Below are 24,817 nucleotides of genomic sequence, written 5' to 3'. Positions count from 1 at the left end.
TTTTCTTCTTCAATATTAAAATAAATGCATGTAGTCAGACATTACCTGTTGTTTGACTTTATGATTCTCACCTGTCAAATGTGATCTTAATGGAATGTCCTGGTCTTGCTTCAATTACCCATTCACAATTTAGTGAATCCTTATAATATCCTGGCCATCCTGGTGGCAAGATAACACCACTTGATGACGTCAGATGTCCACCACACGGTGCTGAAAGGCAAAAGCATGTAAACTTGTCTCACATACAGTATTTCTAATACAATAAAAAGATATTACAAGAACTTTAAAAAATCAAATTGAAAAGCAAAAAACAGTATAATATATGACAAGTAAAATTCTACATTTTATTATGTTATGAACACTTTGTTTCACTCAGCCTCATAATTCCTGCATCATGTCTTGTCATAGCTTATTACTCTGTGCATATCTTAATACATATAGCATGGGACTTGACTCTGCCAGCCTGCCTTCTGATGAACGGCAGCTCAACTTCATTAATATCAACACGGCATCATCGTTTTGTTTTCACAAGATTCCACATTTATGTGGAAATAGTAGAGAAATTTGTTCCAAATAATTTATATAGTTCACTCTTGTGATTTTACTACACCATTAATATCTTATTGAGTAATGATTCAACTCAGTGGAACTTGTAAATATCCTGCAGAATTACAGAATTTTACAATAGCTGAAGTTGGAAGAGACAAACCCTTCCAATCCCAATATCTAGTCAATCCCTCTTAAAGCATGGTTACTAGAACAAGTAGCCTTGGACTGTGTCTAGTCAGGTTCTGAATATCTCTAAAGATGAAGACTCTATAGCCTCTCTGGGTAATCTGTTCCAATGTTTGACCATCCTTACAGTTAAATAAATAAATAAACAAAAATTCCTAAATGGAATTTCTGTATTTCAGTTTGTGTCCTTCACCCCTTGTCCTGTCACTGGGCACCACTGAGAAGAGTCTGGCTCCATCTTCTTAACACTCTCCCATGAGGTAAATACCTTAATACAACGAATACACCTATTCTCCAGGCTAAGTAATCCCACCTCTCAGCTTCTCCTTGCATGACAGATACTCCAGTCTCTTAATTATCTTTGTGACTCTTTGCTGAACTCACTTCAGTATGTCCACATCTCTCTTGAACTGAAGAGACCAGAACTGGGCACAATGTTCCTAATGTGGCCTCACCGCTGCTGAGAAGAGGGAAAAGATCACCTCTTGACTTGCTAGAAATACTCTTCCTAATGCAACTCGGGAAGCTGTTGCCCTTCTTTGCTGATAGGGCACACTGCTGGCTCATGTTGTCCACCAGACCCTCCAGAGACTCTTCTAGAAGACTAATCTCCACTCAGCAGCCTCCAGCCTGTACCAGTGTGGGGGGCTAGTTATTCCTCCCCAGGGGTATGACATGGTATTTCCTTTCATTGAAATTCATAAGGTTCCTGTTTCCCAATTTTTCTAGTTTGTCAAGATCCTTTCGAACAGCAGCACAACCATTTGAGGTAACAGCCACTCCTCCCAGTTTCGTATGTACACTTGCTGAGGGTGCACTCTCTCTCACCATCCATGTCATTAAATAAAAGGTTAAATAGCATTGGCTATTTTTTTTTTTTTTAAATATATATATATACATATATTTATATGTAGATTTATATATATATTTATTTATTTCCACCAAGCCAGTCATGTCATCAAAGGCTATCAGGTTGGTCAGATATGATTTCTCCTTCAGAAATCCATGCTAACTGCTCCAAATCACCTCTATGTCCTTCATGTGTTTGGAAACTTCAGGTGTTTGGGAACGTTTTCCACGAGGATTTGTGTCATTGCCTTCCCAAGGATCAAGGACTGAGGCCTATTGTTCCATGGATCTTTCTTTTTGCCTTTCTTGAAGATAGGAGGGACATTTACTTTCTTCTAATCCTTAGGAACCTCTCCTGATTTTAAGACCTTTCCAAGATCAGTGAGAGTTGCTTCACAATGACATCAGTCAGCTCCCTCAGCATTCATGGGTGCAGCCCATCAGGTCCCATGGACTTGTTTATGTCCACTTTGCTTATATATTCTGAAACCTGATCCTATTTTATAAAAGGGCAAAGTATTGCCACAGGGTTTGGAAAATTACAAGTCTAGAGAGGGAAGATTTTTCAGAGTAGGATCAGAGAAGCACAACTGTAAGGTTGTTTTCAGGACACAATCTTACAAACCTAGATGAAAACTGATTTTTAGGCAATACATACCAAATTGAAGAATTTTAAACAAATACAGAAATATAGCACAGGGCTTTGGGTGTTATATTCTATCAAAAGCTATGGAACAGTCCAAAACAGAAAGACTTTTAAGGTCATGTAATTTTTTTTTTTTAAATATCATTATTATCTTAGCATTATGTATTATGCTCAAGTAGCTGGTGGCACCATTATTAGCAAATTCCACATTGTAGCACATGGAATCTTATCATTTATCTTCTGTTTTTCTAAGTAGTGACAGGCAAACTTGTAATACTATATGGAAATTAATAGTAATAAATTTTTGAGAAATAAATTAATATTTCTTGCTTTAATTGACTGTTTATAACAAATACTGAACTCAGAGAGATTATTTTAATGTTCCTCAAGACTTGTACCAGTACATTGCACTTATCTTGGAAGTTTGTCCACATTTAAAAAGGTAAAAAGAAATAACCACCCAAAATATAAAACATACACAATGAATCTGTCTCCAAGGAAAAATGATAAGCCAGGAAAATTGTATTAGATTATATTTTCATAGTTGATGAAGAAATTTATTTTTTTATTAAATTTGGTCATATTAAACACAAGAGCAACCACAAGCTTGTTGATTATCACCAGATTATAACATATTATTTACTACCTATACTTCAGGTATCATTTATTATAGAGATTGTTAAAAATACAGAACAAAAAACAGGAGGAAAAAATAGTTGTTCAGAAATCTCTGAGAAGCAGAAACATACTAAATTATCCAGCAAGGATGCTTGGTCCATATCACTATCTAAACCCCCAAAACTTCTTTAAGATCATTAAAAAAGAGAATTCACATCAAAAAGAGAACACATCTTGAATGTAATTTCAAAACTATACAGTCTTCAAAAGAAACAATAGACAAAATCTAATAAACTAATCCTTTCCTCACTAAAAACTAGGTAAATGTTCCACAAGGCTCACAGAAAAGATAACTGAGCTGTATTTTTGTACTTTCTCAGCCATTTTAGTATTTGTTTTCTCTATCAATTTTCATCTTTAAGCACTCATCATTGCTCTTTTATCTATGTCCTTGCGGAAACTGTCTAATAAAATTGTACAAAGATTATATTGAGTACTGTTCAGTTATCAGGTTCAGGTGTCAGTTATGTGCATGGAGCTCAAAAATGAGAAGATACCTCTTGATGAAGAATCTTTCCCTATACTGCAGCTTGGAGTGGGCTGGTTTTGCTCCAGGCAAAAAACTTGCTCCCCTGAGTGACTCATTATATAGCCTAATTTGGAGAAGAAACCATGCTAGTGCAATACTTAGGTTCACATATATCACATATTATCAGACTGCTGACAGATTTTTTCAGTAAAATCTAAATCTTCTTAGAAATGTACAGACTTATGAGAAATGAGTTTCCAAATTGTTAAAAATATCACAAAAGTAATATGAAACAGACACTTAAGTTACAGTAATGACACTGAAATTAATGTAAATGTGAGATTTATACCACTTATAGGGTTTGGATTTGTTTCTGCAAAAATGTAAGATTTCAGTGAGTGCCTGACTATGTATCTTTTTTTGCCAGAAGGTACACAACATTCTGAACAATATTTTTTATAGAAACACACTAGCTATTTATTAAATCTATACAAACTTTTTGCCTTATGACCTATGGAGTACATTCACCCTTAAGCATCATGGAGGCAAGTTTTTTTTTTTTTTTTCCTCAATCTATTTCACATTACAGAAAAATATAATCTTAAAATAGCTCATCTTAATCTGTTTATTCTCCTAGTCAAGGACAGAAAAATAGATTTGGAATTTCTGAATTAAATAATTTTGGGGAATATAACGAACTTTAAAAATATCTCTACAAATGTAATGTGTTACAAAACTTCATGTATATCCTTTTTTTGAGGAAATTAAAGTTTTTTTAAAAAAAAATAAATAGAAATTTATCTCACTTTTGTGTATAGTAAGTAATTATATTTATTCTTCAGTATGTTACAACCAAAACTGTTATAACAGCTATAACTCACTACCAAATACAAATGGTGACAATCAGAACTTGAAAAGAATAGCAACCAGATTTTATAATGCTAATTTATTCCAAGAATATAAAAGCAAGCTATCTAGTTTCTATTATTGCTCTTCTGATTTGACTAGAAGAGTGCTAAAATAAGACAAATGAATAATTTCAGCTAAGACAGTCTTATTTATGTGCAAAACGTGGAAAGTAAGCTAAATTTAAATAGTTTAATTATGCAAAATGTAGCTGCAAAGTAAAGATTGAGCTCTTACCTTCACAACGTGGGACAGTAGAGCTCCATACGACATTTCCATCCTGCATAATGCACGTTATGGATTCAGAACCCTGGGTCTTCACAAAGCCATCATCACAATGAAAAGAAACAGAACTTCCCAGAAGAAATCTGTCTCCAAAACGTCTCCCATTTATGGGAATGCCTGGATCATGGCATTCATTCTGACCAAAGGCTGATAATAAACATATAATAAACAAAATAATCATAATAACAACAATAAAACAAAAATTCTGAACTTCGTCTCTTTATGAGAGTGTGTGCGACCTTGTTGAGGGCTTTCCCACCAATGTGTGGATGAGTAAATTGTGGAGGGCAGCATGGATGCATGCAAAGTTAGAACACCTCCATGCTCTTCAGGATGTGCATACAGTTCACGTGCGTACAGTTCAGGAAAAAGGAGGTGTGAGCTTGTAACCCTTATGTCCAGTAACTAACTGCATGAATGTATACGTGGGGAAGGGATTAGAACTATAGAAGGTATTTAGAAATGTATAGGTGTTTACTAACAGTTTTTAAGATTCAAGCATTGTGGTTTATCTGTTGAATTGCTCATATTGATCCTGAATGCATAGCTCACTGATTGCCTGTTACATTCTGTTAATGAATCGATAAACTGCTTCAATATAGATTTCATTTAAATCACGTGAGTGGAACAGATACATTGGATGCTCAGAAGCACTAGCATTTTGGCTGAACTTAGATTACCAGGCACTTTTATTAAGAACACTACCGATTTAAAAACTAGAGATGCCCTCACCTACCTTCTAGCACATACTGCATGTGCCAAGCTCCAAAGTAACCCCTATTTTAATGAGAAAAATGTAGTAGTGGAAAGAGCTTTTGCATAATGCCTGAGTGATCGGGACTCTCATGGAGTTAGATTCATGAGTCTTATATTCCTAGCTGTGCAATTCTCCACTTCAAACAAAAGCAGTAAAGATTGTCCTTATCACAGTCTGTTTTTACTTTGGTAGAAAGGCATACAGGGAAAAAAAAAAAAAAAAAAAAAAAAAAGATGGATCTAAATAATCTATCTCAGACTGAAGAAGACCTAAAATGTAGGCCTCACATGTTCACATGTTCTGGTGAATCTTTTAATCTATGCAGTCTTAGGTAAGGTAAGTATGTGTCTTTTCTCTTGCCGTTCTTCAAAGGACAATATTTATACCCTTGTCTGAAAGCAAAGGAACAACTTAGGTAAGAGTCTTAGACAGTGCAGGCTGTGGATCCTAGTTTTATATAGGGCATCATTTTAAATAATGCAGGGAAACATATTGACACAGGACAAATATTGTTAAATGACTGATTATCTTGAATAACACAAGATAGGAACAGCATAAGATGCAGTAAAGCAAACTTCATTGCCAATTAACTTCTTCCACAGCCTTAGAAGGTAATTTCTTCAAGTAAAAAGATAATCTCCATCAGTTCTGTCTTTGAGTCACTAATAAAACTTCCAGGAGAATCAGCAGTCTATGGTAAACCTCAATGTTTTCCACATGAAAATGTGGTTATGAGACTGTTCAACTAGAACACTGTCGAGTTATAGGCTTTAATACAAACAAAACAACAGATGCATGTATTAGCAATCAATGTAGCCAGATATTTTTTAGCCTGCTTTACAAAAGGAGAAAGATTTGTGCTTTCAACACTTCTTTGTATGTCTTTGTCTGCCAGGCCTACATTTCATAACTTTTGAACTTGCTAATCGATTGCAACTAAATTTTGCACACTTGTGACTTGCATTTTCAAAGATACTAAGTTCCTAAAAATTTCATGGAAATTGTAGCTAGGCAAAAGCATGATTCCTAAATTAGTGTACTCCTATGGGAAAGACTTCTGCATAAGATCACCTACGTTCTTAGAAACTAGAGAAATGAGACAGAAGGTAACTATGAGGTGTACCGCTATAAAGGGATCTGTATTCTTAGGGATCCATATTCTAAGATAAAACATTATCTGACTAGAAAATATAATGCAATACAAGAGCAAGCTCTCAGAACTATGTGTTTGCAGTCATAATTTTTATTCTTTTTATTTTTCTGTGCTTTTCAGATAACAATCACTATATTTGGGTTCTAAGCATAACACCTTTGTAACTTTATTCCTACTGGTTCCATTGAGAGTTAAGTACAGTAAAACATTTGCAAGGGGTGCCTTTATCTGAATGATCTGGGCTTTAGTTAGATGCTCTGTATTTATACAGTATCTACTGAAGCGTAGTTTATATCTATTAAGGCATCTACTGAAGACACCTTAAGGAATGAAGAGCGTTCCTCGGTATTATCACAATTTACTTCTGTCTTCCAAATAAAAACATATTCCACTCACCTTTTCATTATTATAAAGAAAGATAGCTTGAATAGAAATTTTAAAAACAGATAAAAAAGAGACATAAGATAAAAAGAGGTTCTTACTTGTATAAGTGATATTAAATCCTCTTCCAGTGGTAGAGTGATCTGACTGAAATTCAAGTCTTACTATGTGCCCACTGCTAGCAAGTTGAGAAGGGACTTCATTGCCAGAAAAAGTTCCAAGAGGTGGTAAATCTGAAATCCCATCATCTTTCACTGTAAGGTAGTCAAATTGAGGTTCTACATCAAAATCGTTGAAAATCAGATGGATTCTGCTCCCTGGCTCTGAGATAATCAACCAAACACAGTTCATGTTGTTCCCATACTCCTCAGGATAATTTGGTGAAAGAATAATTCCAGACGGTGTGGTGAAGTTGAAGAAACATGAGACTGAGAAAAACAACAATAGATTCTCAAAATATATCCATAAACATTACAACTGCCCATCTTTATGGTTTCTATTCTTGTGGAAAATATTTTTGAAGATTGAACTTTAAAGCTACTACATATGCAACCTCTAGGTAGCAACAAGCTGCAGACTGTCAGAACATTTCTCCAATCTAGCATGTCAGTCTTCTTGTGCCTTCATGTTTTTATTTCCTCACATAAGGCTACGTGACAGCACTAGAGCTTGCGAGATATTATTAAAAGCACATACAGAATGCCAAAGAATGCAAAGGTAATATCTGCTGTGTCAAAAACTGTATAAATTGATAAAGCACTAGGCTTTTCTGTTCTGAAACGAAAATGCAAACCTCAAATTTGAATGCTATTATTCCTAAACGGTAAAGGAGCAGGTATGAAAATGTATTTAGCAGTCAAAAAAAAATAATTCTTACAAACACAGCTGGGTTTGTTGCCAGACCACTGGTTGTTTTGTTGACATGTGATTGTTCTCTCTCCCACAAGTTCAAAAGCTGCTTGACATTCAAAGGTAAGTGTGTCTCCATGTAGAAAACTACTGCCAGTCCTTTTACCATAGGATGGAATTCCAGGATCGCCACAACCTCCTTTCTCAATTTCTGAATATCAAAAAAAAAAAAAAAAAAAAAAGGAAAAGAAAAGAAACAATATTAATAAAAATGTATTTGCAAACAACTTAATTTTCGATATCAGAAGTACCTTCAAAATACTTTATATCTTGAACTAATCATTATATCTTGAACTAATATTTACAACTGAAAATGAATAAAAGGTAAAAGCTGTGAAAGAGTCTCTTTGGAGCTATATTAATATGTAGATCCAATTTCTGGTAATGAAGTACTAGCACTAAATAATTTATCTTAACTCTCAAATCTGAAATTCAATTTATAAGGCTATCAGCAATATGATTAAAAGTATGTAATTTACTGGCGAGTTCTATGGATGTTATTTTAAGCACTGAAATGTAATAAACATGAGACTGAGGAATTATTTTTTATATCTCATATTTTACATTATAGCCATATTTTTGCCAGCTGCATCTAGATACACTGAAAAGAGAGTAACATTTCACATTATACTTCATAGATATATTCTAGGAGATATACTATTTATATAACATTCTTTTCTTTTGTTAACACTAAATATACACATACAAGGTAACTATAAAAAAAACTAGTCTTATGAAGTCTATGAATAGCAAGAATATTAGCTACAGGAACTATAAACATCAATTGTCTGTAAACAGTAATTGTCTGTAATGAAAATATTGTATCACTTTAGAAATAATTATAGCGTAGTTACAAACACAGATATCCACTGAAAATGAAGACTTTCTGGTTATTAAATTTAATGATTCTTTCCCATTAAATTTAAAACCGTTTCACTATTAATTTCCATTTGAGCAGCAACAATAATAAACATTTTTGATCCAATAAGCTGTGCTGCTACTTCTGTAGAAAAATCATGTAAACCTCATTCCAATGAAATCAGCGATAAAATTCTCATTACTTAAAGTTTCACAGTTCAATCCAAGGTACAAAATATGAAACATTATTAAGGATAACAGGAAAATTAACTCACTGAATAGTATTAAACTTGTCTCAAGTCAAATATCATTAAATCTACTAATGTTCAATGCTGGCAGAAGTGTGTATCTTGACACACTAACTCTAACAGAAATTGTCATATGCAGGATGGTAGTAGGTGTGATTTATTATGATAGGTGTAGTTAATCAACTATGCTTTCACCCTTAAGTTGTGAACAGATTGCTGACAAATACATTTAGAAAGAATCACCATATATTTTACAAGAAAACATGTATTCATCCCTTTATCTTGACAAATAACATTTTTTTTTGGTAATATAAAGATCAAACATTGAAGAACAAATTAAAGGTAACTATTCCACTTTTGACTTCCAAGAGTTTCAAAATCACCTATTTTATTTAAATAATTATTTGTATGAAGAGAAGGCCAGAATGTATCAGATGAATGAAAAACATCATCTAAGAAGTCCAATACACAAATATGGAAAAATGCCAGTAGAACAATATCATAAAAAGTATTTCTAAATAAGGATTACAAACTATATGTCTTCAGAAATGCCTTAAAGGAGCTTCGTCTACCTGCTCCTCCTATGCGACATTGATTCCTGCTGCCACTATGCAGGGTTGGAAACTTGTGTGTTCCCAGTTAATTCTTGAGCTCTGCATTCCATGTAAAAACGTGAGAACCTACAGAAAACGACAGCACTATCACATTTTAGTTTATCCGAGCTACATCTAATCCAAAATGTATGAATGATCATCAGCTGTTTTTATCCAAAAATCCTTTGTATCTTGAAGAAGATCAGGGTAACACTGCTTCAGGAAGGAGCGTCAGGAGGCAAACTGCCTGCAGAGCAATGCGGAGGCATTGCTCCAGACTTATCCCTTAAGAGAAAGCAGCGTGTGCTTCTTCCCACGGTCTACAGAGCAAGTATCGTAGCATCTTTAATTAATGAATTCACTGAAGTAGAAAACAGATCAGGATGCTTTCTAACTCTTAGGAGATATACCAGGCCCTAGGAGAGGGTTACGGATCACTGAGCCAAAACTTTCCACAGAAATGAGATAGAATTAAGCTTCCTGACAGGTTGAAATAGTAAATGCCTTTTTTTATAGGAAGATAATACACTATGTCTTCACTCGGAACGGAGTTTTTATTGATAGATGGGAGAGTGCAGAGAAAGGCAGGAAGTTCAGACACACTTTAGTGACAGGTATACTTGATGAATACTTAGTGCTTCTCAGTATCAGCCTTCATTCAAGAATGATCCATTTCATGTGGGATAGAGGTAATATTTGGATATTTAAATAGCTAATTTGCAAGCACAAGCAAGCAGTTTAAAATAAAAAACTGATTTCAGGTCAAAATTTAAAAAATATATTTTCATTCTTTGGGAAAAAAAAAGCTTTAATGAAATCTGTTGATTATCTCATATATATATATTTCAGTGATGAATTTTATCTTCTCTCTTAAAATACATTTAAAGGAATTTTGTTAACACATTATTTCACACTGAAAAGCCAAGTAACTCATAAAAATATCTAAATGAGATGTCTTAATTTTAGTTATCTCAAATGTTAGGGTTTGTGCTTGTTTGCTTAACACAAAAACAATTTACTAAACTTGCCAGAAATTTATGAGATACTTCTGACAATGTATGATTTGCATTTTGACGATAAAAAGTTTTGGAAAATTCCATTCAGCTCTAGGAATTTAAATCTCTTCAAGTCTTGAAGTGAAGACTATCTGTCTTTTCAGAAAATGTGCTTTAGTGCATATGCGCATAGCATGTTATTCAGTTCAGAAAGCATCTATTTAAATTTAATGGATAGCAGTCACTTCTTGCTTTAAATTGCACATAAATTTGCTAGTATGAACATTTGCTATAACATTCATATAATTCTTACTCATATTAAATTACAGGTATTATCATCAATCCCACAATTTAAATTATTTAATAATCTATCAATTAATTTACAATATGACAAAAGATTAATTTCTTTCCCTCCACAAAATCAAAGAGCACACCCAACTCAGATATCTCAACAAATTTCCACTCACATTTTAAGTTTTACAGCTATTTTTGCTCTTGAGTTACTATCAACTAATGCAACATATTAAAAAAATCTTAAATAATTTCCTTCTAAAACATTTGAGGAATATTAAATCACAAAAGGTTTTATCTTACTTGTCTAAATTTCTCATAGATAGACCTCAAGAATGTGCTGGAAAGGATGAAAAAATCTCCCTCCCTCACAAAAAAATATAAAATTTTAGTAATAGTCCTAGATATAATGTTTGACTTTCTAGGGTCCTTAATAAAGTATTAAAAAATATAAGTCCATATTAAAATTTTGCTGGCCACAGAGCACTATATTAAATATTCTTTCTCAGTATTTAGGAAATCATGAGGGGATGATAGGACAAAGCAGTTTAGGTCAGATGCAAGAAATACATGTCTGTACATTCCCCTTCACCAAAGAAGTAACTTTCTGTCACATATATTAATGATGGAGTAAAATTTAGGGAAGATGGAAAGGGCCAAATTCTTTTATACAAAACAAATACTATTTGGTTATATTTAAATATAAAGTATTAGATTCATGTAATGATGAGTTTTTATTTCATTGTTTATTCTTGTACCTGTCACACTTCTACTGGTTTGATCAGAGAACAAATTAAAAAATGTCTATATTTGACAGTGCCTATTACCAAACTCATGCTCTAATTACTCTCCTTCATCAATTGGAAGGAGACATCATATCACAAGGCAAAAAAGAGAGCATTCTTCTGACAAGTCTGTAAGAGCTGTGTTGAGCTTTTACAGAAATCTTATAGAGCAGAAAAGGCTCTTAAAACAGTAAACATGAAAATAAAAGCTATGTTAATCTATTTAAACTGTGGTAATACAAACTCTATTCCTTTAGGATTTTTCTATGTACTCATTCAAAATTGGAGTTCTTTTGATCTGAGTCCTTAGAGCTGCGTGAACTTCATGAAGTTTGCAAATAAGCTCTCAAGCTCAAATTCAAATATCAGCTTCCTCTGGTTACCAAAAATATTAACATAAATCTTATTCAATTGTTTCTGGCTTTCATGTACTTCTTCAGTATCCTATGGAAAGAGACTGTTCATCCTGTTTGTAAACTGGAAATATTTACTGAGTTTTAGGGAATATTCTATCCTTAATATTGGAAGAATGATGAGATTAGATTTCAGATGAGAAGATCATACACTTTGAATTCAATCAAAGACTTTTTCACCTGTTGTGTTTTCTTTAAAAGGAGGAATTATGGTAATTCTAAAGTGATGTTAAGCATCTAAATAAATATTATGAATATTACTTGAGAAGAAAAGCTCAGGATTGCAGGAGAGGATGTGAATAAGAGGAAATATGATAAAAGTGAATGAGATTATATACATATATACAGATACATATATATATATATATATATATATATATATATTCCCTGTTTTGTAATTAAAAGGAACAACTAGTGAAAGTGAAAAAGATAAAACTAATAGAAAAAAAATATTTCAGATAATACATAACGGACTGTAAACTTGCCTATTAAAGCTAAAAGGTACACAGAATGACCTTACATGATAATTTTATGGATGACCACAATTTTAGCATTATTCAAGTAAATTTCTTTAAAGAAATTCTACAGTAAAATTTATTATCAGTCTCCAGCTATAAAAAGGACCTCCTTCACAGGCCATATAGTTTTCAGCAGCAACTGAAGGGATGTCTCACAATTTTTATGAAATATTTTGTCCTTGCTGGTACTGAAAAGGCCACAGAATATATTCAGTAGATTAATTTTTGTTGCATCTATCTGGTTGCATACTGTGTCCATACTGAAAAACAAACATGACCTTAGAGTAAGATAGATGGAAAGTCAGAATGAAAAATTTTTAGAGGAAGTCTATTTAAACTAACAGTTCACTATCAGAGCATAGAGATATCTTGGTGGTTAAATAAAACAAACTAAAATAAAAATTAGTGAAAATAATAAAACACACCATGAAGAAAAAATCAATTCTATTTGATAAATTTGTTCCACAAGTTTAACATTTGTTATGTACTTAAATATTCCATTTGAGAATGTGGAAAAATCATGTGTAAAAGTAAAATGCCTGCTCGTTAGCCTACTAATTTTACATGACCAGGGTAGACATAGACAAAATAGAACATAGATAAGTCACAGACCAAATCTGAATACGGATAAGAAAGTAGCTTTCTGTTACCTGTTGCAGATGAGCTTAGTAACTGGCTAACTGACTGATGAAACACCAGATGAAATTCAGTATCAATAATTATAGAATTATACACCTGGCAAAAATTAATTACAAGTTTTCAGGAAGAATGATGGGCTTTGAATTGATAGTTTCCTCTCAGTAATAAGAACTCTAGGGTATAAAAGATAACACTATGAAACTGTAATCTATCAAAAATGTTAAGAATTATTAGAAAACAAATAGTAAACAAAAATGAAAATAGAGTTCTGATGGCACATAAACCTGTGTCATTTTTGCATATTGAATACTCTGTGTAGTTCTGCTCCCTCATATCAAAAAGGATACACTAGAAAAGGGGAAAAAAATCAAAGTTATTGTTCATATATAGGAATTTTACTCTTTTCAATTCTTTCAGTTAAATAGACTGGATCTCACCGTAACTTTTTGGAGCAAAAGGAAACATGCCACATCTATGAACCTAAGCATTCACTGTCAGCCCAATTAATATTTTAACAGTTTAGTAGCCCAAATTAGCAAAATGTAGAAAAGCCTCCTTTATAATACAGTCAACATTGTTATACCAAAACCACATTTGATCATTTCCAATTTGTTTCTTTTTTTCTTTGGTATTATGCCTACTCTTCCAAAACTTCTCTGGATGCTAACATTGACAGTCTTGGTCTTCCTCAAAAGGAATGGGACAGTCTAAATCCAAATCTGAAGAATAAAATCCCACCATGAATATCATATTCCTCCCAGAAGACCTCAATGATGACTCATTGCAATCCCTTTGACTACCCCATTTTTCTGTATGTTTTCAATCACTGTCCACTTTCTTCTCGCTGGTTCCCAGCTACAGTCTGAAAGTTGCACAACCATCTCCCCCAGCCTCTATTAATATAAAGGGCAGCTGTCTGCAATGCAGTGACTGCCTGATCTTGTCAGACCTTTACCACATACAGGATTTGTATAGCCAAGTTAGGTAATAAATCATTTGACTGCTAGACTCTTGTTAAAACAAGGTGAAATCTGCTTAGTTCAAGACAATACCTGAGATCCTACAATGTCACTTCAATACAAAGGCTACTGCTTTTTGTCAGTAATGGAAAAATGACAATATCGACTATGCTCTTCAGCCTTAAAGAGATGACTGAAGGATACATGCAAAAGAGCTATGAAATCTATAAAATCAAAAATATTAGCAGTGACGTGGAGAAGATAAAGCGGGATGGACTCTTCATCGTCTCTCACAATACAGCAGGTATGGCACATCAAACGAAACTTACAGTTAAGAGGTTCAAAGCAGGTAACGTAGCCATTTTTCACACAGTAAGGTTCTCTTTCTCTTTCTCTTTCCCTCTCCCTTTCCCCTTCTCAATTTTGAGATGTAAAATTTATGTGGATTCAAAAAATGACTAGACAAATACATGAGAGAAATGTTATTGAAAGACAGTAAACTCAAAGATATAACCTCTCATCTAGGAAGTGCCGGATTTACGGATCATGGAAACAGGGAAGTATGCTGGAATTATCACTGCCTCATGACTTATCGCTGTGTACTTGACCAGTTTTTTCCTTCAACTTTCTTTATTGTCTAGCATCAACATGCAAGAAGACAAACAGTCTTTTGGTCTTATTATAGGTTTTTATTCTAATGTTTTGTGATAAGGAACATCAAGTCGCTTAAATTGCAGAGCATGTATTTTTTTTACAAACAGAAAGAAGAGACCCTGTCTATACAAAAGACCGAGTAGTGCCCTAGGCAAGACACTGACCAAAAGATGTTCTGTGGAGTGCAAGCTAGCATGCTATACTGGAAAACAGGAAGGACAATAAAAGGAAAGTGTAGTTGCATCAGAAATTATTAGAAGTAACAAAAGAATTAATCTTGTGAAAAGGTGAACCATAGAAAGAGGTGAACCACAGAAACCTGAAATATCTTGAAATTAAGATAGCTTCTGATACTCCTAAACAAATTTTCATAAGCAAAGTATGTACATATGATCTATTCTCAGTGAGAGCACCCTACAAAAATTGAACGGATTGAATAAATGTATGTAAATAAAACTGATTAGCATGTCACTACCCCTTTGGAATATCTCAAATGCAGATGAACTCAAGAGTACATTTTTAGATAACACTAGAAGGAGCTGAATGTAGTCTGGAATATTGGGCCAGACATCAAAACGACACCAGAAATTGGACCATAGACCTACCACATTTATACCTAAATGAATACCCCTCTCCGTGGGAAAAATAATTTTAACTGTTGTTGTTGTTGTTGTTGTTGTTGTTTTTATGTTTCAAAACAGAAGACAAACAAACAAAGCAAATGGCCTAAGGAGGTACACCTCATCAAGATCAACAGAAATACCTAGGGACACTGACTAAAATAAATTTTTAGCTGCCTGCATGCACAAGGATTCATGTAATTCATGTAATTTATGTACTACAACAAATACTATTAGTTCAATTGCAGAACATTCAGTGCATTATTCCATATTTTAGCTGTAATGTTTTTGTTTTAAACTGAATAAATACTCTGTTTTCTAAAAGTTCCCTAAGCACTGAATTATTCTTTTGGACACTGACAGAAAAATAGCACATTAATGCCAAGTCAACATGTAAAATGTAAAAGGACCACTTCTTTAAAATCTTGGCTTGAAGGATACTTAATTTCCTACTCAAGACAGGATTAGCCATAGATATGCTGGCTATAGAGGTCAGGGGAGGGGGGAAAGGAGCGGAGAAGTAAAGAATAGCTCTGTGATTGAACCCAAAATTATGAGAAATCTCATAAAATACACTTTTAAAATTGCAAGATCGTATTACAGATTTAATCTGTGGGCAATACAAGTCATCTGCACTCTTCCCCAAACTTCATTCTGTTCTCAAACTACATATACTATTTAATGAATTAATATGATGCTTTTCACTTACTATCAGGATATACTATAAGGCCTTATCTGCACAAATATTCCATTTAAATAGTTCACTTCTCTCCATTCAGAAATCTTCGTTGTACAATGTTCTACGAGCTATGTTCAGAAACCACCAGGACAACAGATTTTAGATCTATTTTCTAGTAAACACTGTTGCATCCTCACAATTAAAATAAAATTGAGTAATACTGTATATGCAGAAGAGCATTTAGATGTAAAACAGAGCATGTAAGCATACATAATATCAAATTAGACATTACAGCTTTTCATTAACCCAATTCAGCATTTCATGCATTTAATAAAGAGCAGATTTTTTATATACTATAATGTATACAACAAATAAAACACATGAAAAAAGCCTAAAAACTAACTTCACAATATTTTTGTTTGACTTATTTTTTTAATTCCGTAGAAATGCAAATATAAATTATTATTTTATCTTGAAAATCAATAACTTGTTTTAATCAAAATCATTAATGAAACAAGAACAGTGTAAAAACGTTGCTCTGGAGGATATGATGACATTGTAACAGGTGGAGGTGTTTGCATGTCAAATCAATTTCAGTCAGAGTGTGAAATTAATGTCTGATTAAGGATTGAATGGGTAAATCACACAGCTAGTGAAAGGATTTTGAAAGAATAAAGTATTTAGAACTTTGAAGCAACTCTTCAGTGAAATAAATCAATTCTTGACTGAGGATCTTATTAATAGATACCTGTATGCCTGAATGAATATTTTCAGCTGTTACTTAATATTTCCGTAACTCTAACTTCAGTAACAAATATCAGTAGGAATTATACTTCTAATATTTGGAACTCAAATTTAATTATCCACTTGAAAACTTGTGATTTCGGGAATTATTTCCATATGACCAGTTGGAACTTAACAAAGTGACATTTAAAAAACACAATAAATATTAGAATGCAGGCACAAATAATACAGAAGCAGTTTAATGACACAAATCTGACTATATCTTTTTATCTTCTTATGGTGTAACTATTCAAAATAGCCATAGTATTTAGAAGTAGACTGACAGCCTCATCAAACACCTGAAAACTGCATTTGATTTTAATGAGATGATAATAAAATTTTAATTGAAGTTAAAAAGATGGAAGAATACATATGAACAACAACAACAAAAAAAAATTCTTGCTCTCAACAATGGCTAAAATGAATCTAGGACATAAGAATATAATAATGTGGGTTGTACTGAATTCCACAATAGCATTTATAACTTATCAGTTTGACAAAATAAACTTTCATATGCATGCACAAACACACACATTAATATATGCCTAAGTATGAAAAGAAAAATAATTTGAGGACAAAAATTTGTACAAATTAATAATTTCAACAAATTCATAGGAGACTAAACAACAACTGATTTGTGTGGTAACGCTGATGGGAGCATTAGCATGGAAACAGCCTAACACACAACCCACCTTGATCTTAGCAAGCAATCAGCTGGTTGTGGAACACTCAGGACCCTTTTTTTTGGCTGAGTCCTTGAGTCCTTTCAGGAAGGTGTCCAGGGTCAACTTCTTGACTTGACATCATTGTGTGACACATTATCGCAAGGTATAATGTGATATACCATAGAGGTCCTGGCCTGGATATACATGGCAATGACTATGTCTGTCTCAGCCACATAACAAGAAATGTATGTCTGGACCTCTATTAAGGAAGTGCATAATAAGCCTGATCATTTTCCTTAAACATGCTTTGAGTCTGGCCAAATACTACACCAGATCACAGGTTGCTGGGCAACTATAGGCATGAGTGGTCTCAGATCTCTGGTCAAAATACAATCTAAATGCAGCCAAAGAGGAAAGGAAAAAAAGTGTGTAGTCTAAATAAGAATTATTTTAACCAATCATTTTGTACGTATTGAATCTCAGGATTAATCTCTGCTTCAGCCCATTAACTTTAACAAGTCTTAAGAAAAATTCCCTTGGAAGACTATGAATAGTTTTAGCACATCATTGGCAGAAATATACTTTGTCTGCTGGTGTCATGCAAGTAACCTATGCACCTCAAAATGATAATATGCCCTAATTTTAGTATTACTTCATCCTGAGGCTTATATCATATGAGTACTATCCCTAAATGTACATATGAAGCAGTACTTAATATATACATATTTGCATGGGTTCTTTTAGACACATTCCATTGACAAAGCAAAGGAAACCATCATCACTGATGTTATAAACAGTTGCTGTGTAGCAGGAGTGGAATTTAAGTTAGAGCTCAGAAATGTTCTGCCAGTAAATCATTTATTCATTAAAAATATGTGCTTTCAGTCAACCCCAAAAAATTTAATTAGAGTACTCAATGGATATCAGGCCCTGTCCTAATGTATATTTAAAACAATGATTATGTTACTCTTTCAGGAAGCAGCATTTGAGGATTTCAGATATGCCCCTTGTATGAAGAAACTGAAGTCTTTCATAACCTTACTAAACACCCTACCATTTAGGTAAAAGAACAAAAATGTATTAGTGATATGACTGGAATTTAAGAGTCCTGCCTTTTTCCTTTACATTCTAAACATATCACTGAAATTATGAAAAAAAGAATGTTAGCTGTAAGAAAGATAGCGACACTCTGTTATTTTTTAGTTTGAATATATTTCCTCCTCAGTTTTTACATAACTGAAAATTATATCATTAACTTAACCTTATCTAAATACATATACAAACATTCACTAAGAAATGTTACCCCAGAATTTTTGTCATGAAATTTCAACTGTGAAATACATACACTGTCTTAGCAATTCCTATATGCCTCTGGCAGAAGATAAAATCCATTTTAGCAAAGTTAGCTATAAACAATGGCATGTATTATTTTCTTTATTTTTTCTTAATAAAGATGAGTGATGCAAAACCTGGCCATGCTGCCATCACTAAGAGCTTTATCATCAATTACAACGGAATACAATATAGATCCTCCTATATGCTTAGCTATGGTGTTAAAATCTCTCTCTCTTCAAGGACAGAACAATTAACTTTCTCTCTTTTGCACAAAAACTCTGAATTCCTCCAGAGAATGCCTCTGGATATCTACTGAACCACTCTGTTAAGATATCTGGGGACCTGGAACAGAGAATGGAGGACATTCAGATGCAGTCTGTGGAATTTCCTCTTTTGGGGAAAGTAACCTGAGTTGAAGATAATTCTTATTCTTCATCATTTTAGTGTTTAATATGGATTAATAATTTTATGTTTTAGTAATAACAATATGGTTTTAATATATTTTTAAAAAGTTAATATCAAAGTCAAGGTTGCCTGTAGCATCTTGCATATTATCTATTAAAAGCTCATACTTGATTGAAATTTTTTATAATGTATTCATATACAGGTAGGATTTAAATAATTGTTGTCTTCTAATGAATGACAACTGATGATGACTTACAGAAAGAAATATCAAGGCTATTGTTGTAGCTGTTCATCAACTTTGTCAAGTTAGTAAACTAACCTCAACCTTGGTTTTCTCAGTTGTGTTTCCTATAGCTCAAAACTATTGCTAGTACTTAAAACTATTGCTGGTAACTATTGCTTGAGGTCCCATTTGAATTTTTTCTTGTGGACTCCATTATTGGGAAGTTGACATTTCTCTTTTTCAGACTGCATCTGAGTAGTTCCACAAGCCTGAATAATTAGAGAGACCACAGAACTCTTCTCAAAGGAAACATCAACTCTGTATGCAAAATCAAGAAAAGAGTGACATCTAGATAGCATACTTAGTAGCACTGCATATTTCTGACATTAAGATGTTTCTGAAGGTGGTCAAAGAAGAAGCACAAGCATTTGGTAAGAACTACTCTTCCCTTAATACATTAGGTAAGCTGCTAACATGATTGAATTTATAATCTATATTCATATGCAAAATCTGTGATTCATCTCAATTAATTTAAAGGGATCGATTCATGACATTTTAATGTGGACATACTAATAATACAAGATGGGTGAACTGCACATCGAAATGCTCACCAATTTTCTAATTTAGGTGAGATGAATCCTAGCTAAAGTGTCAATTTTCTACTACAATCAGTTACAATAAAAATAGATTGGAAGGTAATAGATATGGAGCCAAGATTCAGATAGTCAATTTAGAAATATTGCAGAAGAGGCTGAAGAGTCATGTTCTAATCTGAGAAAAACTCAGTCTCATTGGTAAAAAAGATTCAAATGAAGAAGCACTATACTTTCTCTCTGTAGACCATTTATCAGGCATCAAAATCTGCAATTTGCTTTCTTCTGAGCTAACCGCAATCACAAAGGCTGTCTTGGAAAACAAAAAGTAGTCTCTTTTTGAAGCCATATGTGGCAATCCATTAATCATCACTAAAATGAGATCCTATTTTTGGACAGATTTTTTGACTATCTGATAAGAATACCTTGTGATATTATAAAAGCTGAAAATTTTAAACCCATCCAAAAGCAGGAGATATGCTGAGAAGGCAGACAGATAGAGTTTTGGTCAATGGCATAAGAAGATGGTAAACTTCTAATAAAACTAATGAGCACACTGAAGCAAAATATGGAAAATGTTATAATTCACCCTCAAATAAAACATTTTTCACACTTCTGAGATTTTAAACATTTCACATTTTACAATTCTGCAAACTCTGAACATAAAAGGTAGAAAATTGCAGGGAGTGGATCCAAATAAATCTCAAAAAAGCACAATAATCTAGAAGTAATCTAGATCTAGATCTTTTAGAAGAATCTAAAAGTCAGATAATTTTGGCTTGAGGAAAAAATGTAGAAGTATCAGGCACCTATTTTGTGCCAATACTCTTCTATTTGCACTGTGACTAGAAGTGGGTTATGTAAAGAGAATAAGTCATCTTAATGCACAGTGCATAGAAATGTCACATGAAAAACAGATGAAATCATGAAAGAAGGAATGAGAAGGGGTGAGCTTAACTAAAATGCAGAATATGTCCATGCCCTCAGGCAACACTGTATATTTCAGATGCATAACGGTACAGGCTGAACGTGTTGTACAATGTCTTAGCAACCTTAGTGTTTTAGCCTTAATAACACTGAGCACCTGCATCTGCTTTTTTATTCACAATTCTGTAATACGTAAGTTATTGTGACAGTTTTTCCTGAGCCTCTGTGACAGTACTTTTTCCTGTTATCTCCTATCGTTGTTCCAAAGGCCTTGCCCCTTGCCCCTCCAAACCTCAACAGTGTTGTTGTGGTGGGTTCTCATGGGAAACCATTACCACCACAACGAGAATCACTCTTTCTTTCTCTCTCCTTCTTGTTTTGTAGATTTTAGTTTAAGTAGAGAAATACCAAAATAGAGTGCATAACAAAGTAGATAATATTAATTTGAATACACAAAAATATTACTCAATAACATATGTGCACAGAAGTTTAACAACCAAAGTGCAAGAGGTGACCTAATTATAATATTTCTATCAGTGTTATAAATGGGAACAATCAATGACAAATTTTAGCCAGTCCCACAGAAAAGCACAGAGTACTAGGGAAAAAGAATGGCAAAACAGATCATCATCATTCTAATCACATTCACGACCACCACCTGCTGCAGTGGAGACTTCTGGAAAAGTATTAGCAGCCTCACTGGTATGGGACCAGCCACTGCTCTTCCTGCCTGGCCACTGGGGAGAGTTTTTCTTTTTCCCTCTTTGCTCCTTTCATGATTAGAGTCGATCTATGCCATCATCAACAGACACTGTTTACAAAACCCTTGTGCATGCAAGCCTGTCTTAACATCCTTAGTGCAATAAATGCATCATTTAATAAACTTTAAGCTAACATCTACCTAACTTTTCACTCTTTATTTTATGTTTAAACATTAAAGTATCTTAAAAATAACAGGTGAAAAGAAACATTTAGGCAGAGAGTTTCTCTTTCAGTACATGGGAAATGTTGGAGGAGGACTCCTGCTCTTGTGTTAGTTTCACTGACTGAACAGTAAAAATAGCCTCTCATTTTTTTTTGCAGAATTTAAACAAGGCATATTATTCACCTTATGTTAAAACACTATTTAGAGCAGAATCTTATACAGAGATTAAGCATCCAAATATACTTTGTTTTGATCCACAAGACCTGGCTCCAATCCAAATTTGAGAGCCTAATACTGATGACGTAGCACTTTCTAAGGATGTTCACAGTGAAATACACTTTCCTGCTTAAGGTGCTTGTTACAGGAAACACAACAAGGAGTTCTAGTCATGGAGATTTGAGGAACAAGGAAATAAATATGATTCATGTATTTGCTGTAACAGCTGATTCACATGACCAGCCAACTAAATGATAGCAATTTCAGATTCCAAGTTAGGCCTTTTATCTCTACAAGTACTGAAATAAAGTTGTTAAAGCTCCTGTCCTCTTTTATTTGATTTCTCATAAATTAAGGACATAATAATCCATTCCTGAAATAGGCTACCGTTTTCCCTGAGTAGAATACAATAACATCCCCTGTTTCAAGACTACCTAACTCAGAGAAGGAATGGGATGCTGATCAACACTAAAAGAGGACAGATTATACAAACTTTGAGAATAAAGAATGATGTTGCAAGAACGCTGGTCATTCTGAGACAGATAAAGAGTACAGGCTTCCTATCTTGCTTTGAACTCCAAAATGTTAAGGTACGTTTCACTCATTTATATATTCTAAATAGAAAGACAAAATAAAACCTGAAGAAATTAATACTAAGAAAGGCTGTTGAGTCAACAATAAAAAGAATTTCTAGTAACTGCATCTTGTCTTGATCTGGGCACTGTTATAACCCTAATACCTGTGCCGTCAGTCTGTATCCACATCAATAAATTCTGACCTTGAGTCTACTGATATTGTCTAGCACTGTCCACATTTGTAACCTCAAAATAAGGTTGTATCATTCAAATAGCCTATTATGAATGGTCCCTAACTCCTGTTTATGTCTGAACTGCACAAAGCAAGGGTCGTATCATGCCAAGATCTGTTTAACAGAATGATCTAAATGCTTACATACTGGTATTTGGGCCCAGAACTCTGGACTATTTAATTTTCTATAATAAACCTCACCTCAGCTTTCACTCATAGTAAACAAGACTAGGAGTAGAAAAAAGACCTTTCAGGAGAATTCAAAATGGATAAATACATATTCAAAAACATGCATCAGTGACTCAGAATTGAAATCCTATCAGCTAGTTCTTTCAAGTCTGAAATGCAATAAGGATGATAGTGAATGTCCTTCAGAATCTAATGGAAAGACGAAATAGCAAATCCTCATAAGTTAGGGCCTATCTCCTTGGATTTTTTTCCTATTATTTTTATTTGCTCTGTCTATGTCAGTCATGGCATTGGAACAATGCCAATGTTGTTTAAACTGAGTGATAACACTGAAACAGAACAAGACTATTATTGACACTACCACAAGTGCTACAAATAAACAGGAAGCATAAGGCTAAAGCACAAGCATGTGAAAATGATATTAGTTGCAGCATAAAAGAAGAGAAAAGGATAGCAATTCAAAATCTGTTGTCATCAGGTCATACCAATGGTCTCAATTACATTTTCTGATCAGTAAGATAAATGAACATCCTATACTAATAATTGTAATGTGTAATTCCAGAAAGTGATCATTTATTCTTCTTCTATGTCTAACAGTATGCAAAGTAATGATATGCTTATGCCTAGTAATTCTGACGGAATTATTATCAAATCATTTTTGATATAGAGGAAAGCATTAAATATATTAACTGTTTTTTTTTTGTCCTTATCCCTAAGGTGAACTAATTAATATAGGAATTAACCACATTATGACATTACATTTTAACTAGCAAGATCTCTTTCTAAGATGCAAGTCTATGTAACCTATTAAAATGGAAAATATCAGTATCTGTATACTAAATGGTAACACATATTTTTTACTACAATGGAATCAACCCAAGTATGCATCAGATTGAAGTTCATCATCAAGAAAAATTAAATGTTTTTGTTGCCAAAGTTCTCATCTGTTTGAGGCAGACACATCACAAATAAGGCTAGCATACCGTAAGCCCTTCCCCCCCCCCCCTTCTTTTTGGTAAATTAAGGCTCTTAATTTCCACAGTTATATACAATATATCTGTTCTGTTTTCTGTATTATATACTAATTTTGACCTATGTCTGTGAAGATTCTCTATGAGGCATGAAAAAAATTTTAGTTTTGTAACTACCCCAATGAAGGTTTAGAACACTAACCACAATTTTCAAATAAGATATCTTAGGAGAAGAATGAAGAATTACATCTGTAGCATATAACACTTTATATTTTTCAAAGATGATAGAAATCAGTATATAGTATTGACTTTCAAGGGAAAAAATAGAAATTTTTAACTTCCATTATTTTAATTACTTTACACATGTTCAAAAATCTCTCTTTCCATTATTCATTAATTAACAGTAGAGATAGTATCAAAACTTTAAATTTGTAAAAGGACCAAATACCTATTTGAACTAGATTCCCTGGAATATAATGAAAGAAGCTACAACATGAGTTTAAAACATAGTTCATACCTTGATAAACAGCTTTGAATCCTGGAGAGCCAATGCTGTCATCAGATTGTAAGTGAAGCCACATCTGGTTGCTCATGCTCACAATAAGATCAGGAACACTAGATCCAGTAAGTCTGCATACACAATAAATTGCAAAGTCATTTTTAGAGGCATAAATGACCCCAAAAAACCCCAAGTTTTTTACAGAATTTAATTTAGATCTATTTACAATATATTAGCCTAGTGATTTGGTCACCTAATT

At 33.4% G+C, this 24,817-nt stretch overlaps 1 protein-coding gene across 1 annotated transcript in view; it reads right to left on the bottom strand.

The window, feature by feature from the left end:
- The window catches only part of CSMD1 (CUB and Sushi multiple domains 1), a 1,182,441-nt gene that overhangs the window by 299,875 nt on the left and 857,749 nt on the right, over positions 1-24,817 (bottom strand). The window contains exons 12-16 of the mRNA XM_062571121.1: positions 24,577-24,689; positions 7,737-7,919; positions 6,961-7,287; positions 4,521-4,715; positions 72-210 (exon numbers count right to left, since the gene is read on the bottom strand). Coding sequence (XP_062427105.1) covers positions 72-210; positions 4,521-4,715; positions 6,961-7,287; positions 7,737-7,919; positions 24,577-24,689 — 957 coding nt within the window. The remainder of the gene's footprint in view (positions 1-71; positions 211-4,520; positions 4,716-6,960; positions 7,288-7,736; positions 7,920-24,576; positions 24,690-24,817) is intronic.

Source organism: Rhea pennata, chromosome 3 (assembly GCF_028389875.1).
Source record: "Rhea pennata isolate bPtePen1 chromosome 3, bPtePen1.pri, whole genome shotgun sequence".
Classification (NCBI taxonomy): domain Eukaryota; kingdom Metazoa; phylum Chordata; class Aves; order Rheiformes; family Rheidae; genus Rhea; species Rhea pennata.
Note: the sequence above shows the minus strand (reverse complement) of the source record. Positions and strands in the feature narration are given on the sequence as shown.